General features: G+C 57.2%; 2 protein-coding genes across 5 annotated transcripts in view; both read right to left on the bottom strand.

Annotated features, from left to right (window-relative positions):
* RAB1B (RAB1B, member RAS oncogene family) overlaps window positions 1-2,909 on the bottom strand; it is a 5,748-nt gene extending 2,839 nt beyond the window's left edge. The window contains exons 1-4 of one of the 2 annotated variants that reach the window (XM_006860895.1): window positions 2,840-2,909; window positions 1,274-1,346; window positions 906-1,001; window positions 692-787 (exon numbers count right to left, since the gene is read on the bottom strand). In XM_006860895.1, coding sequence (XP_006860957.1) covers window positions 692-787; window positions 906-1,001; window positions 1,274-1,346; window positions 2,840-2,853 — 279 coding nt within the window. In that variant the 5' untranslated portion in view covers window positions 2,854-2,909. The remainder of the gene's footprint in view (window positions 1-691; window positions 788-905; window positions 1,002-1,273; window positions 1,347-2,839) is intronic. The other variant, XM_006860896.1, reaches the window with a different exon arrangement.
* A 1,788-nt stretch (window positions 2,910-4,697) lies between these two features.
* The window catches only part of KLC2 (kinesin light chain 2), an 8,789-nt gene continuing 1,583 nt past the window's right edge, over window positions 4,698-11,903 (bottom strand). For 2 of the 3 annotated variants that reach the window (XM_006860897.1, XM_006860898.1), the window contains exons 3-16: window positions 9,070-9,300; window positions 8,915-8,984; window positions 8,058-8,280; window positions 7,487-7,574; window positions 7,280-7,381; window positions 7,017-7,190; window positions 6,840-6,939; window positions 6,244-6,293; window positions 6,074-6,141; window positions 5,632-5,740; window positions 5,405-5,557; window positions 5,210-5,334; window positions 4,977-5,034; window positions 4,698-4,781 (exon numbers count right to left, since the gene is read on the bottom strand). In XM_006860897.1, coding sequence (XP_006860959.1) covers window positions 4,698-4,781; window positions 4,977-5,034; window positions 5,210-5,334; window positions 5,405-5,557; window positions 5,632-5,740; window positions 6,074-6,141; window positions 6,244-6,293; window positions 6,840-6,939; window positions 7,017-7,190; window positions 7,280-7,381; window positions 7,487-7,574; window positions 8,058-8,280; window positions 8,915-8,984; window positions 9,070-9,300 — 1,635 coding nt within the window. The remainder of the gene's footprint in view (window positions 4,782-4,976; window positions 5,035-5,209; window positions 5,335-5,404; window positions 5,558-5,631; window positions 5,741-6,073; window positions 6,142-6,243; window positions 6,294-6,839; window positions 6,940-7,016; window positions 7,191-7,279; window positions 7,382-7,486; window positions 7,575-8,057; window positions 8,281-8,914; window positions 8,985-9,069; window positions 9,301-11,903) is intronic. The other variant, XM_006860899.1, reaches the window with a different exon arrangement.

The following is an 11,903-nucleotide window of genomic DNA, read 5'->3' on the forward strand; positions in this document are numbered from 1 at the left end:
GAACTGAAACAAGGTCACTGACTCGGCAGTCAGAAGGTTCTGAGTGGCACACACTTCAGGCATATCTCCTTGTTCAGGAGCTGGGGAGACATGCCAGGAGCTGGCCTGGGGCACAAAGCAGCAACCCAGTGTTCCCGGGTGGCAATGAAGACCCAAGTGTTCTGCATCAGCCACTTAACAAGCTCAGGACCCAGTAAGTCTCCTCACTCCGTTTGTTGGTCTGTAAAGTGGGCAAGTGGCACGGCCATCCTTTGGCAGTTGAGAGTCTAAAGGCACGATGGTTGTGGTGGCTTCTGTAGACCGTCTGCTATGGTATGGCTGGTTCTGGCCTTCCCTCTGCCCCCCTCCCCAATGCCTGAGGTTGTTGCCATAGACACAGGGGTTTCCGGCCTCTGCTCACAGTTACTCACAAGGGGCCCAGGGGCCAAGGCTTCCTCACTTCCTGTTGCAGGCCCTCCAATGGGTTCCCCACAGTGGGTTCCACAAAAAGGCTACCACAATCCTCCACAGGAGCCAAGCAGCTGACTAAACCTCCACAAAGCACAGGTGTCCCAAAGGTCAAGACTACCCTGCACACTCGGGTTGTCCCTTCCGGGCAGTATCACAAAAGAGGAGGGCAGAGGAAGAAGAACCAGGGGCCAGAGACCTAGGGCAGAGGAGGCAAGGCAGGGGACAGTGAGGCCCAGGGTACCTGGTCGGTGACGTCATACACCACGATGATGCCATGGGCTCCCCGATAGTAGCTGGAAGTGATGGTCCGGAACCGCTCCTGACCAGCTGTGTCCCACTGCGAGACAGGAGGGAGGGAGGGGCAGGGTCATCCTCACTTCCCGTCCAGAGCTCGGCTCCCCACCCACAGCAGACACCTCTTTCTGCTCAGGGTCTTTGGGACGAGTGCCACTCACGATCTGAAGTTTGATGGTTTTGCCATCCAGCTCAATGGTTCGGATCTTGAAGTCCACCCCGATGGTACTGATGTAGCTCTCTGTGTACGTGTCATCCTGAAAGGCCACAGTCCAGTGAATGGGACTGGGGCCTATTTGGAAATACCCTTTCCAGCTCCCTAGCCCAGCTGAGCTCCTAATTGCCAAGCCCCCAGCAGCCCATTTGGCCAGCCCTGCTGCCTTGCTCAGTCAGATGTGTGGCCAGCAGATCCTGCAACTTCGTCCTTGGTCCTCCAGGTCTCACGTTTATGTGCTCTGGAGTAGCCCCTCTTCCCCTGACTGGCCAGCTAAGACCCCAGACAGACAGTACTGGGAGACTTCTTACTCACAGCAAACCGCAGCAGCAGGCATGACTTGCCCACACCCGAGTCACCGATCAAAAGCAGCTTAAACAGGTAGTCACTGGAAAGAGAGAATGGGAAGGCATGAAGGGAGGCAGGGAGCTCACCTGCCATCATCCTGGCCTCACAACTGTCACCACACTGGGGGTAGGGGCTCTGTATGGAGGACTATGATGCTCACCAGACCCTCCCACCAGTCCCCCACAAAAGCTACCCCAAAGGGCCCACAGCTTGCTGCAGCTGAACCCCACTTTACAAAGAAGGGATTGGAGGTGTGGGAAGCAGACATGACCTGCCAAGGAGCACAGTCAGTAGGTGACAGAACGGGGCAGCCTACTCTTCTGATTCCCCACAGACTTCTCAAGTCTACGTAATCAGGGCTTCTTATAAAACCTCCAGTACACACTCCGTGAAGGTGCCAGAAGTGGAAAACCAGAGCCCAGTCCAGAGTGTACTAAATGACAAACTGTAAAAAGCCTGCTATGAAGCCACCAAGCAAAAGTGACCAACAAGTGACAACCCAAAGCAGCTATTAGTCACGGAGTTCCTACTTTGCCTGATTCTGTGCTGTGCTAAGTACTGAGACAGGAATGTTGCTCCTTCCACCTAACAAGCTTCCCGCCCCCCCTCCCCCCCGCAGGGAAGCCCTGGGACACAAGACTGAGACCCTAAAGACACTTTGTCAGCCAGCGGGTTTCTTCTCTGTTCCCTGATTCTGTTCAGCGATTCACCCTTCCCCATGGAAAGTTGCGGCCTGGACCCAGAGGAGGAAAAGAAAGTGGCAGAAACCTGATACTTTGGGGAAACTGTCAGTGATAATATGGGCCAGCTAGCCCTAGGGGAGTGACCAAGAAGTTAGGCAAATTTGCCGGGAGCAAACAAGCCCACTGAATCCAAGAAACAGTCAAGAGAATGGTTGTGCCGGTGGTATCAAGGGTCCTGCGCAAAGATGAGGGGGGCGGGAGGGGCAGCCCGCCGGAGCGGCAGGGTGGGGCGGCCTAAGCGCGGCCACAACCCCGGGGTGGAAGACCTGCAGGGGACGCGGCCCGGAGCGGCGGCCCGAGGCCTCCCGCGATGAGTCTGGGCTCGGGCAGGGCAGAGGGACTGACTTACGGGCCGACTTAAAGGCCCGAGTTTATACTTGAGATCAGAGAATATGGTGACAGGTTCCAGATGCCGGTCCCGTACTCCGCACCAAGGCCGCCGCCGCCACCTTCAAACAGCAGGTGGGGAAACTGAGGCTGAGAAACCGGGGCTGCGAGTCATCTGGCCGTTAAGGCCCGGTACGATGGATGCCTTGGGCTTGAAGCAGTGCCCCTCTGGGCGGCCCGTCTTTGGGCACGGGGTACGAGAATTCGGGGTGTCAACACCGGGTCCAGGGTCTCCCGGGGGGAGGGGCAGGACCCGGATGTGAGGGGGGGGGCCCAGCGGAAGAGAGACCCGGATGTAGGGGCGCCGTGCAGTCCTGACCCGGACCGTATAACCCCGGTTAAGTGTACAGCCCCGTACTCCGGATCGAGGCTGCGCCGGACGGCACGGGCGGGGCTCACTCACTATTCGGGGTTCATGGCGGCAGCAGCGGCCCGCTCGGTCGCTCCCAGTCGGCTCTGCTCCGCCTCCCGTTCCAAGATGGTGGCCTCTCCGCCGTAGAGGCCCCGCCCGCGACGCGCAGACGCAAACACTTGCGACTTAGACCTCGCCGCGGTGCTTCTTGAAACTTGTAGTCTCTCACAGTATCCACGGCCCCACCCCCGCTGCGCAGGCGTAAATCGGACGCTCTCACTTCCCACCCTCTAGTGCACTGTCTTCTGGGGCGTGTAGTTCTCTCCGTAGACGTAACCGTGCTCGTGGACGGCACTCGAAAACCTGCCGGCGTCCTGGAGCCAAAGTCCACCCCTTCCTCTTCACGTTTGTCTGACAGAGGCGGTCATACCTACTCTTTCCAATATCCAGGGTTAGATGAAAAGGTGAGTACTAGTAAAACACGATCATTTATCTATGGTTCTGTCTGATGGGGGAGCGCGGTGGCTCCATACGAAAACACTGGACTGAGAACCACGATGTCCGCAGTTCGAGTCCACTAGCCGCTCCGTGGGAGACCGCTGAGACTTTCTGTTCCTGCAGAGCTTTAAAAAGCCTTGGAAACCCTGTACAAGGTCACTATGAGTTGGAACCAACTCGAAGGCACTTAACTGTGTGCTGGGAGCCCCTTACAGTGCAGTCCCAGGGGGTATTATCGCCCACATTTTACAGATGAGAAATATTGATGCTCAGGGAATTCGCTCGAGGTTAAACAGCTTAGGAAGGAAGTGGGCAGCAAGCTCAAAGTCGGTGCTCCCTACATCTCCGGAGGCTGGGAGGAAACCTGAACCTTTCCTGGGACTTCCGGATTCAGAACCTAAGGGCCTCAAACAATTTTGGACAAGGGCAGAGTATCAGCCCCAGCTGCCAGGGTGCCGCACGTGTATACCACACACTCTTCATTGAGCGCGACCTTTCCCCATCCGTCTCTCCACCCTTTGGTCTCCGCTCCCAAAGAAGGCTGGCTCAGATTCAAACCGTCTTTATTTCTACAGCAACATCTGAAAATGGAGCGACCGCCTCACCCCCCCAAACCGTGACAGCCCCTCCTGCCTCAGGGGCCATCTCTGCCCCTCGCGGGAAGACTCAGGCAAGGAGGGGGCGTGGTGGGATGGCTCGGTGGGCGGGGCCTGGGGCGGAGTCAGGCCGTACCGGCGGGGCCAAGTGGACAGGAGGGGCAGTGCATAAGGCAGGGATTCGAGGCCGGGCCTGGCGGTGGGTGGCTGGGGAGGGGTTCCCCAGGCCTGGAACTTGGGTTGATGGCGGAGGAGACGCGCCCCTCTGAGGCAAGGCGCGCGAGGCTAAGGGAACCCTTTTGGAGGGAAATTCCCCTAGCTGTGGGGCCTGGGAGGTTCCACCACGCAGAACGTGGGTGATTAAGGCCTGGGCGGTAGGTACCACTAGAGAATGGTGGGGCGTCCGATGGGTACAGTGGACTTGCGGGGGTGGGAGGAAGCGTGGCCAATAACTTATTTCTCTATATACAGAAGCAACGGCCTGGGGAGGGCAGAGTGCTCGGGAGCAGGTACTTGGTAGTCTTAGCTCTGGAGTCTGGGAGGGGTGCTAAGTATCTTAGAGACCTTGTCAGCTCCTCTCACTGCCCCTGCTGGGGAAAGGGATCCTGCTGGCAGGAATAAATAAGGGGCGGGGCTGGAGCAGGCAGGCCCAGCCTCCAGGGCTCAGGCTGAGATGATGAGGGAGGGGGTTACCCTGAGATTGAACAGAAAAAACTGGGGTCCTTGGGAGAGACGGTCAGGACAAGCAGCAGGCCCATGCGCAGGGCTGGGGGCAGTGCCGGTGGAGGCTCTGGCGACTGGCTGCCCCTTCCGCATTAGCCCACGAGGGAGCTTCGCCGGGAGAGGTCCATGGAGCTGGAGCTGAGGGCGCGACTGTCAGAGAGGCCCGTTCCTTCAGGCTGTGGGCAGAGGGGGCAGTGACTCAGGGGACAGAAAGAGTGACCTAGTCAGTCAGGCCCTGGGGCAAAGGCAGATGCTCTGGCTGGAGTAAGGGTCCTCCCATTTGCCTGTTTCTGTTTACCCCAAAGCCAGGATGCAAACAGACGTTGCTAGGGGACTAGCCAGGCTTGGGACGGAATGAGGCTTGGCCATACCTGGACGGGCTCCTCAGCACTCTTGTTGAGGAAGTTGAGGGAGCTGGCTCGCTTCATCCTGAGGGGAAAGCAGGTCGAGGTTTGCCCAGAGTGGAACTGGGGAGAGTGGGGGCATGGGTCAGGCTGAGGTTTGGGGGAGATGCTGGCAGGGAGCAGAACTGGTGGGTGGTGGGCATCGAGATTCATTCTTAGGGCTCATCTGGGATTGCTGGGTGGGTTTTTGAGGGGCTCACCTAGGGTTAGGGGGCTCCTGGGGACCACCCCCCTGAAGTTTCTTCACCAGCATCTCACTGCTGCGCCTCAGAGCATCCCGGAGCTTCCCGAAGGAGCCGCTGCGCCGCAGGGAGCCGCTGCCATCCTGTGGGGGCTCAGGCTTGTCTCTAGTTGTAAGGTACCAGGCCTCCAGCCCACCCCAGCCACACACTCACCCCGTTCCACTCGGCTGTAGGCCCTGTGTCCTCCAGGTCCTCCCGAAAACCGCCCCCCCCAGTCACGTCTCGGCTGCTGCGGCAGTCTCCACGCCCCCCACTGCCGTCTTTCAGTAATTCCACCACCTTGGTCTGACTGGCAGGATCCAGGCCCTGAGGAAGGGGCATATGCATCAGGTCTGGGTGGGCCACCTAGACCCCACCCCCTCCCATGCCTAGAGCCCCACCTGCTTGCGGCTGCGGCTGACGCAGTCCTCCAGAGTGTGCGCGGCTTCTAGCTTGCCCTGGCGCCGGTATAGGGCCCCCAAGCTACGCAGAGTGGTGTTGACTGTGGGGCTGTGGGTGGGAGAGACAATGAGGCGATGCCACCGTCTATAGTCTCTGGGACCTAGTGGGCACCCAGTTCACACTGCACCCTGAGGAACCATCAGCGGATAGTGGAGCCCCTTCTTTGTGTTGAACCCTGTACCAAGCTCCTAGTTTGGGTTGAAGACCTGGTCTTAGGGCCCCAGGGCCCCAAGGACCCAGCAAATGCTGCCACTAAGCCAAAGAACTGGGAAACCCATGACGGAGGGAGAGAATTAGGCTGTTCCGGTGCCTTGAAAATGGACCATGTAGAAGAGGGGGTGTTTCAGATGCCCTTCTCTGCTGCATCCCCGCCACCCTCACCTGTCTACTTTGCAGGCCTTGTACCAGCTGCCGTATTCTCCATATGGAGTGCTGTCCCGGCGCTTATCCTGGGGGGAGAATGGGCAGGGCAGGGCAGGGTAGAAGGTGCTGTCTTCCACACATCCCAGCCACCTGACACCCTGACACACCTGCCCTGCCCTCAGAGCTACCTTGCTCTCTTCCCGTTCCTCTGCGTGCATCCAGATGGGCTTATTGTCCCCTGGGGGAGAAAGGAGGCTGTCACCAGCTTCTCAGAGCCTCTCCTCCTGGACAAGCACTGGGGCACCAAGAAGGGCCAGGGGTGGCCTTTGTTAAATGAGTGAGACAGACTCTAAACATCACCAAGTCTCCTCTGGACAGACACCTCTAGCCCACAGCACTAGACGTGAGTAATGAACCAGACTCCGAGGACCCCCGAATCTTCCAGGGCCAGAAGATGGCTTCCTGGAGGGGGGACACTTGGATCGGGTCCTTAAGATGGGCAGGTGTGGCCCAGTAGAGAAAGGGAGAGACTGCAGATGGAGAGCATGGGTGTGTGGTGTGGATGGTAGGGCGGTGTGGGCAGTACAGCAGGGCCCCAACCACATGAGTTGTATGTGGAAGCTCTCACGTAAATGGTGGACGTGTGAATTAGGGATCATGTGTGTGAGAGCTCCCATATGAGCTGTACATGCATGTGCTTCCACCTGAGTTGTGTATGCTGTGTGCATACCTCTGTGCACTGCGGAAGTGGGGCTGGGGGCTGGGGACGTGGGCTGTGGCTCACCATTGACTGAGCCAAACTCCTTCTCATGAGCACGAGTGAGGATCTCCTTGTAGAGCGTCTCGGCATCCTGGTACTTGCCCTGTTTCAGGTAGCAGGAAGCCTGGGGGCAAGAGCCAGTGGATGAGCAGGAAGCCATCCTTTCCTCTCCCCCTCCCTTCCCCTCCAGCCCCAGGGCACCAGGTTGTTCTTGGTCTTGGCCACATTGGGGTCGTCAGGACCGAGGCGCGTGGCGTAGATCTCCAGGGCCCGCCGGTAGTAGTACTCCACCTCCTCGGCCTTGCCCTGGTTCTGACACAGTAGAGCCAGGTTGCTCAGTTGCTTGGCCACGTCAGGGTGGAACTTGCCCAGGACCTGGGACAGCAGCCAGGGCTGGGTTCAGTGGCCATGCAGGGCCAACCTGGTCCCCCTTCCAGTCCAGCCTCCCACCTGCCTACTCCCACCTTCTCCCGGATCTCCAGTGCCCGCTTGCAGAGCGGCTCTGCCTCCTTGTATTTGCCTCGCTTGCCATACAGAACTGCCAGGTTGTTCAGTGTTGCGGCCACCTGGGGGTGAGGACAGTGGATGCTCCATGGCCAAGGCTCAGCTTGGCAGGTGCTCTGGGGTCTGGGAGCTCTGGGGCAGGGGGTAGCCACCCCACCCTCACTCACAGCTGGGTGGTCCTTGCCCAGTGTCTTCTCCCGGATGGCCAAGGCATCGTTGAGTAGGTGGGCAGCCTCCTTGTACTTGTTTTGATCCCTGGGAGTGGGTGGAAGCATGCTGAGGGCCATCCTCCAGCCCCAGGTCCCCCACTGGGTAGTCTGTGACCGCCCACTGTGGTCACACTTGTTTTTACTGTTGAGTACGCATGATCCAGAGCATGGGGAGACCTGGCCGGCCTGGGCTCTCTGGAGCTCCCTTCCCATGTTAAGGACCCCTCAGTCTCACACCCTCCCAGCCTGCCTCCTTCCAGTACCCTGGGCTGGATCCCTTACACTTCTGTTCAGGTTGCTTTCTGCAGGGGAACTTCTCTGCCTGAGTCTCTTGTATTCTGGGCTAGCTGATCTTTTTCCCCAAAGTCCCTATTCCAGCCCTGCAGACACTGTACTGGCACCTGATACCCCCGAGTCCTCCCGGATTAGGTCTGAGCCTTTCTCTCCACTTGACTGAGGCTCCCTGTGGATACAATCTCTGCCTCTCTTTGCTGAGGGTTTGTGACTCAGGGTCAGCGGGGTCCCTCACCGATACACCAGCGCCAGGATGTTCAGCATGGTGGCCACATCAGGGTGGTCGTGGCCTGATGTTTTCTCCAGGTCTTCCAGTGCCTGCTTGCATAGCGGCACGGCCACCTCATAGCGGCCCTGTGAGGCGTACTGGATCACTAGGTTGTGCAGGGTGCGTAGTCGGGCTGGAATTTCGTAGCCCCCATGCTGGGCAGCCACATCCCCTCCACCAGGGCTGGGGGCTGGAAGGCAGAAGGTCAGAGGTATCAACTAGCCATATGGCGGGGCCAGCACAGGTGGCCCTGGGCAAGTCACTATTTGCTTTGCCTTGGTTTCCCGTTCTGTAGAGGGGTCTTGTTACTCCAGCCTAGCTCACTGGCAGGGAAGCCACAGGAAGAGCAGTTTGGAGTCCCCTAGCTGCGAGCCCCAGCTGCCTCATTGGTAGCATAAAGGCTCCACACCGAGTGCGTGCTCAATACTGTGGACACACGCTGTTGCTCTGACCCCCTTTTAATCAGAAGAGACTGTGGCCGAGCAGGGGTGCTCACAGAAGGGAAACTGCCGGTAGCCAGAGCAATTTGCTGCAGATCTGCCTGCTCTCTTAACTGTGACATCTGCCCCCAGTAGAGCTGGAGGGGATAAGGCAACATGGACGAATCGGCCTCTTAAATTGTCACAGATGGGGCGTAATGAGCATGATGGCCACTTGGCCTCTTAAATTGTCACAGGTGGGGCGTAATGAGCATGATGGCCACTTGGCCTCTTAAATTGTCACAGGTGGGGCGTAATGAGCATGATGGCCACTCGGTGGCTCCCAGGACCAAGAGCTCACATGGCCCTCCCTTTCCCCACCCCAGAACTACTGCCCATGGGTACCTGGGTTCTGCTCATCCTCATTGGGAAACAAGTCATCCAGAGAGTCTTTGGAGACATCGCCCTTCTCCTCCTGGGGGGGAGGGGGAGAAAACGGAGTGGTGTCAGGGGAAGGCAGGGTCAGCGGCGGTCCCTCCCCGTAAGTGGGTGGGGCTCACGTTGGGGGAGGTATCCTCGTCCAACTTGCGGATTTGGCTCATGAACAGCAGGTGCTGCTTCTCCTCTTCCAGCTGGGCCACGGCCTGCTCACTGCGCTGCAGCTTCTGCTGTGTCCCCGCCAGCTCCTCACGCAACCACTGGTTCTCCTGGACCAGGCGCCGCACCTGAGCCCGCAGCTTCTGTTTCTCCGACTCCACCGCCCCCAGGTGGTTGGATAGCGCCAGGATCACCTGCGGTGGCCAAGTGGCTGAGGGTCAGAGCCCCGTTGATTTGCCCACCAGCAGGGACTTTCAGCCTGGGACTCAGTGGCCCCTGGGCGAGCCGGTGAGGACCTGCTAGTCCTCCTCTGTCAGGGTCCCACCAGGTCCCCTATGACCCAAAATCCAAAACCCAAGCCCAGGAAGCTTGAGATCCTCAACTCCTTCCTTCTGGAGTCAGGGGCCCTGGGCTCCCAGTCAGACTCTGCCGAACTCTGAGAAAGTCCACCCTTTTCCTGGGTCTCAGTTCAGCGCCCATGTGGATGGACCAGTTCTCCCTACACCCGCAGGCAAGGTATTCTGGCAGGAAGATGGCTGGCTGGGCTAGTGAACTCCTCCTTCCCCTCAGCTGAAAGCCCCCCACCTTCCCACCCCCCACTCTGCTCTAGCCCCCTCCCCAACTGTCACCACCTTCCCATGTGACCTGGCCCCAGGGTTAGATAGATCCTTGTATAGTTTCCGAGGAGCAGCTGGTAGGTTTGAACCACTGACCTTGTGGTTAGCAGTTGAGTGCTTATCCAACAGCACCATCCCAGGACCCTGATTAACCAGAATGCACTCTGTCTTGTCACTTCGGGCTCATAGCAACCCCATAAGGCAGAGTAGAACTCCCCCATAGGGTTTCCCAGGCTGTAAATCTTTATGGACACAGCCTGCCTTATCTTTTTCCCTTGGAGAAATTGGTGGATTTGAACTGGTGACCTTGCAGTGAGCAGACCAATGCTTAACCCACAATACCACCAGGCCCCCTAGAACCCTGACAGTTAGGCTGAAAGACACCATCCTGAGTTCTGCTCCAAGTTCTGCCTCTGTCCCTCTCCAGTTCCCAGGGAGAGGAGGGGTTTCTCCCTCCGCACTATGGAACCACTGCCATGCATCCATTCTGACTCATAGGGACCCTAGAGGTCAGAACTGCTCCTTATGATTTCTCAGGCTGGCAGTCTATAAGGGAGCAGACTGACTCATCTTTCTCCCAAGGAGCAGATAGATGGTGGGTTTGAACCACCAACCTTGTGGTTAGCAAACCAACCCTTAACCCACTGCAACCACAGGGGCAGGCAAAGAGATTCAGAGGCTCAGGTCCCACCAGAATCACTCCTTTCCTGAGCTCCTCGGTTCTTCCTGTGCTGGGGTCTTGGTATCAGCTCTGCCCTCTAGTTAAAATGCCTTTCCTCCTTCCTCCTCCACTGAAATCCCACTCAACTCAGCCTTCCAGGGTTCCTTCCCACTGCTCCAGCTCAGCCCTGGCTGCTAGTACCCTTCACCACACTATTCCCCATCTGTGCACCTAGGGCAAGGTCCTGATATGTCCATCCGGCATCTGAGAGTTAAGTGGCTGAACTCTGAATGAACAACTCGCACCCCTTCCTGAAGGCCAGCCTTTGGTTAGCAAATGCCTGATGCCAGGTGTTTTTACAACCCCTCACTTTTAAAAGCGTTCCTCAAACAGTCGGGAGGCATACAGCAGATGGCACAAGTCCTATTTTACAGACAAGGAAATCAACAGAAGATAACCTGCCCAGGGTTCGCAGAGCCAGGAAGGCGCTCAGAGAAATTCTGCCCCTGGAACCTAACTCCTGGCCTGCCTCGCTGCTGAAAGGCAGAAAGACTCCATCCGGACTTCTGCTCCAAGGGTCTGGGTTCCCCGTGTCCCTTGGTGACCTCTGGACAGCTCCATCTGCCTGCTGTCCAGCAGCCCCACACCTCAAGGTCAAACAGAACTCCTGAGACACCCCAGGCTCTGAATAGCTTACCTTGCTCAAACGACAGACCTAGGAGTTGCCATGGCCTCCTCTCTGCCTCACTCCATCCCCACATCCTCCTGGGCCTACCTTCAAAACATCTAGAACTTGGTTCCATTCCCTGAATGCACCTGGCCACCCCCAGTAATCCAAGGTGCCATCTCTCACAGAATGCCAACAGTAGCTTCCTAACTGCTGAGATCTGCTTCTGTTCTCAGTCCACTATGGTTTATGCTTTATACCTCAGCCAGTAGGAGCTTTTAACTGTTTCGTCACACCCAGTCCCTCTAAGATTATATAGCGTCATCTCGATTTCTTGAGAATAAAACCCATATTGACAAGGCACAGCAAGATCTGGCTCCTGTCCACCTCTCTGCTGTCTGCTTCTGGCTGACTTCCCTCCCTTACATAGCTCCAATCATGCTCATCCTTCAATGCCTCCAGCCTCACGACATGATCGTCCCAAGCTCAGGACCTTTGCACATGCAACTTCTCCCCTTCCTCTCACTTCTGGAATCTGGTTTATAGCTTTCTTCAGACTTTAGTTTAAAATGTCATTGCCTGATCAATAGACAGGAAACCCTTATAAGAAGCTATCACAAGATCTGATTTTCTTCCTAGAATTTATCACAGTTTGTAACAATTATTTGTGAATGTAGGTTTCTGTCCCTTTTCCTACTGGACTAGGGCCAGCGATCTTGTAGGAGCCTGTTTCCCAGGCATCTAGTAATGCCTGGCACATAGGAAGCACTTGATAACTTATCTGTGAATTCATAAATAAAAGAATTTGGGGGAATGTTTCCTTAAGGATTTCATTTCTGTTCTTCTATGCCA

This window comes from Chrysochloris asiatica, unplaced genomic scaffold (assembly GCF_000296735.1).
Source record: "Chrysochloris asiatica unplaced genomic scaffold, ChrAsi1.0 scaffold00040, whole genome shotgun sequence".
In the NCBI taxonomy this organism is placed as follows: domain Eukaryota; kingdom Metazoa; phylum Chordata; class Mammalia; order Afrosoricida; family Chrysochloridae; genus Chrysochloris; species Chrysochloris asiatica.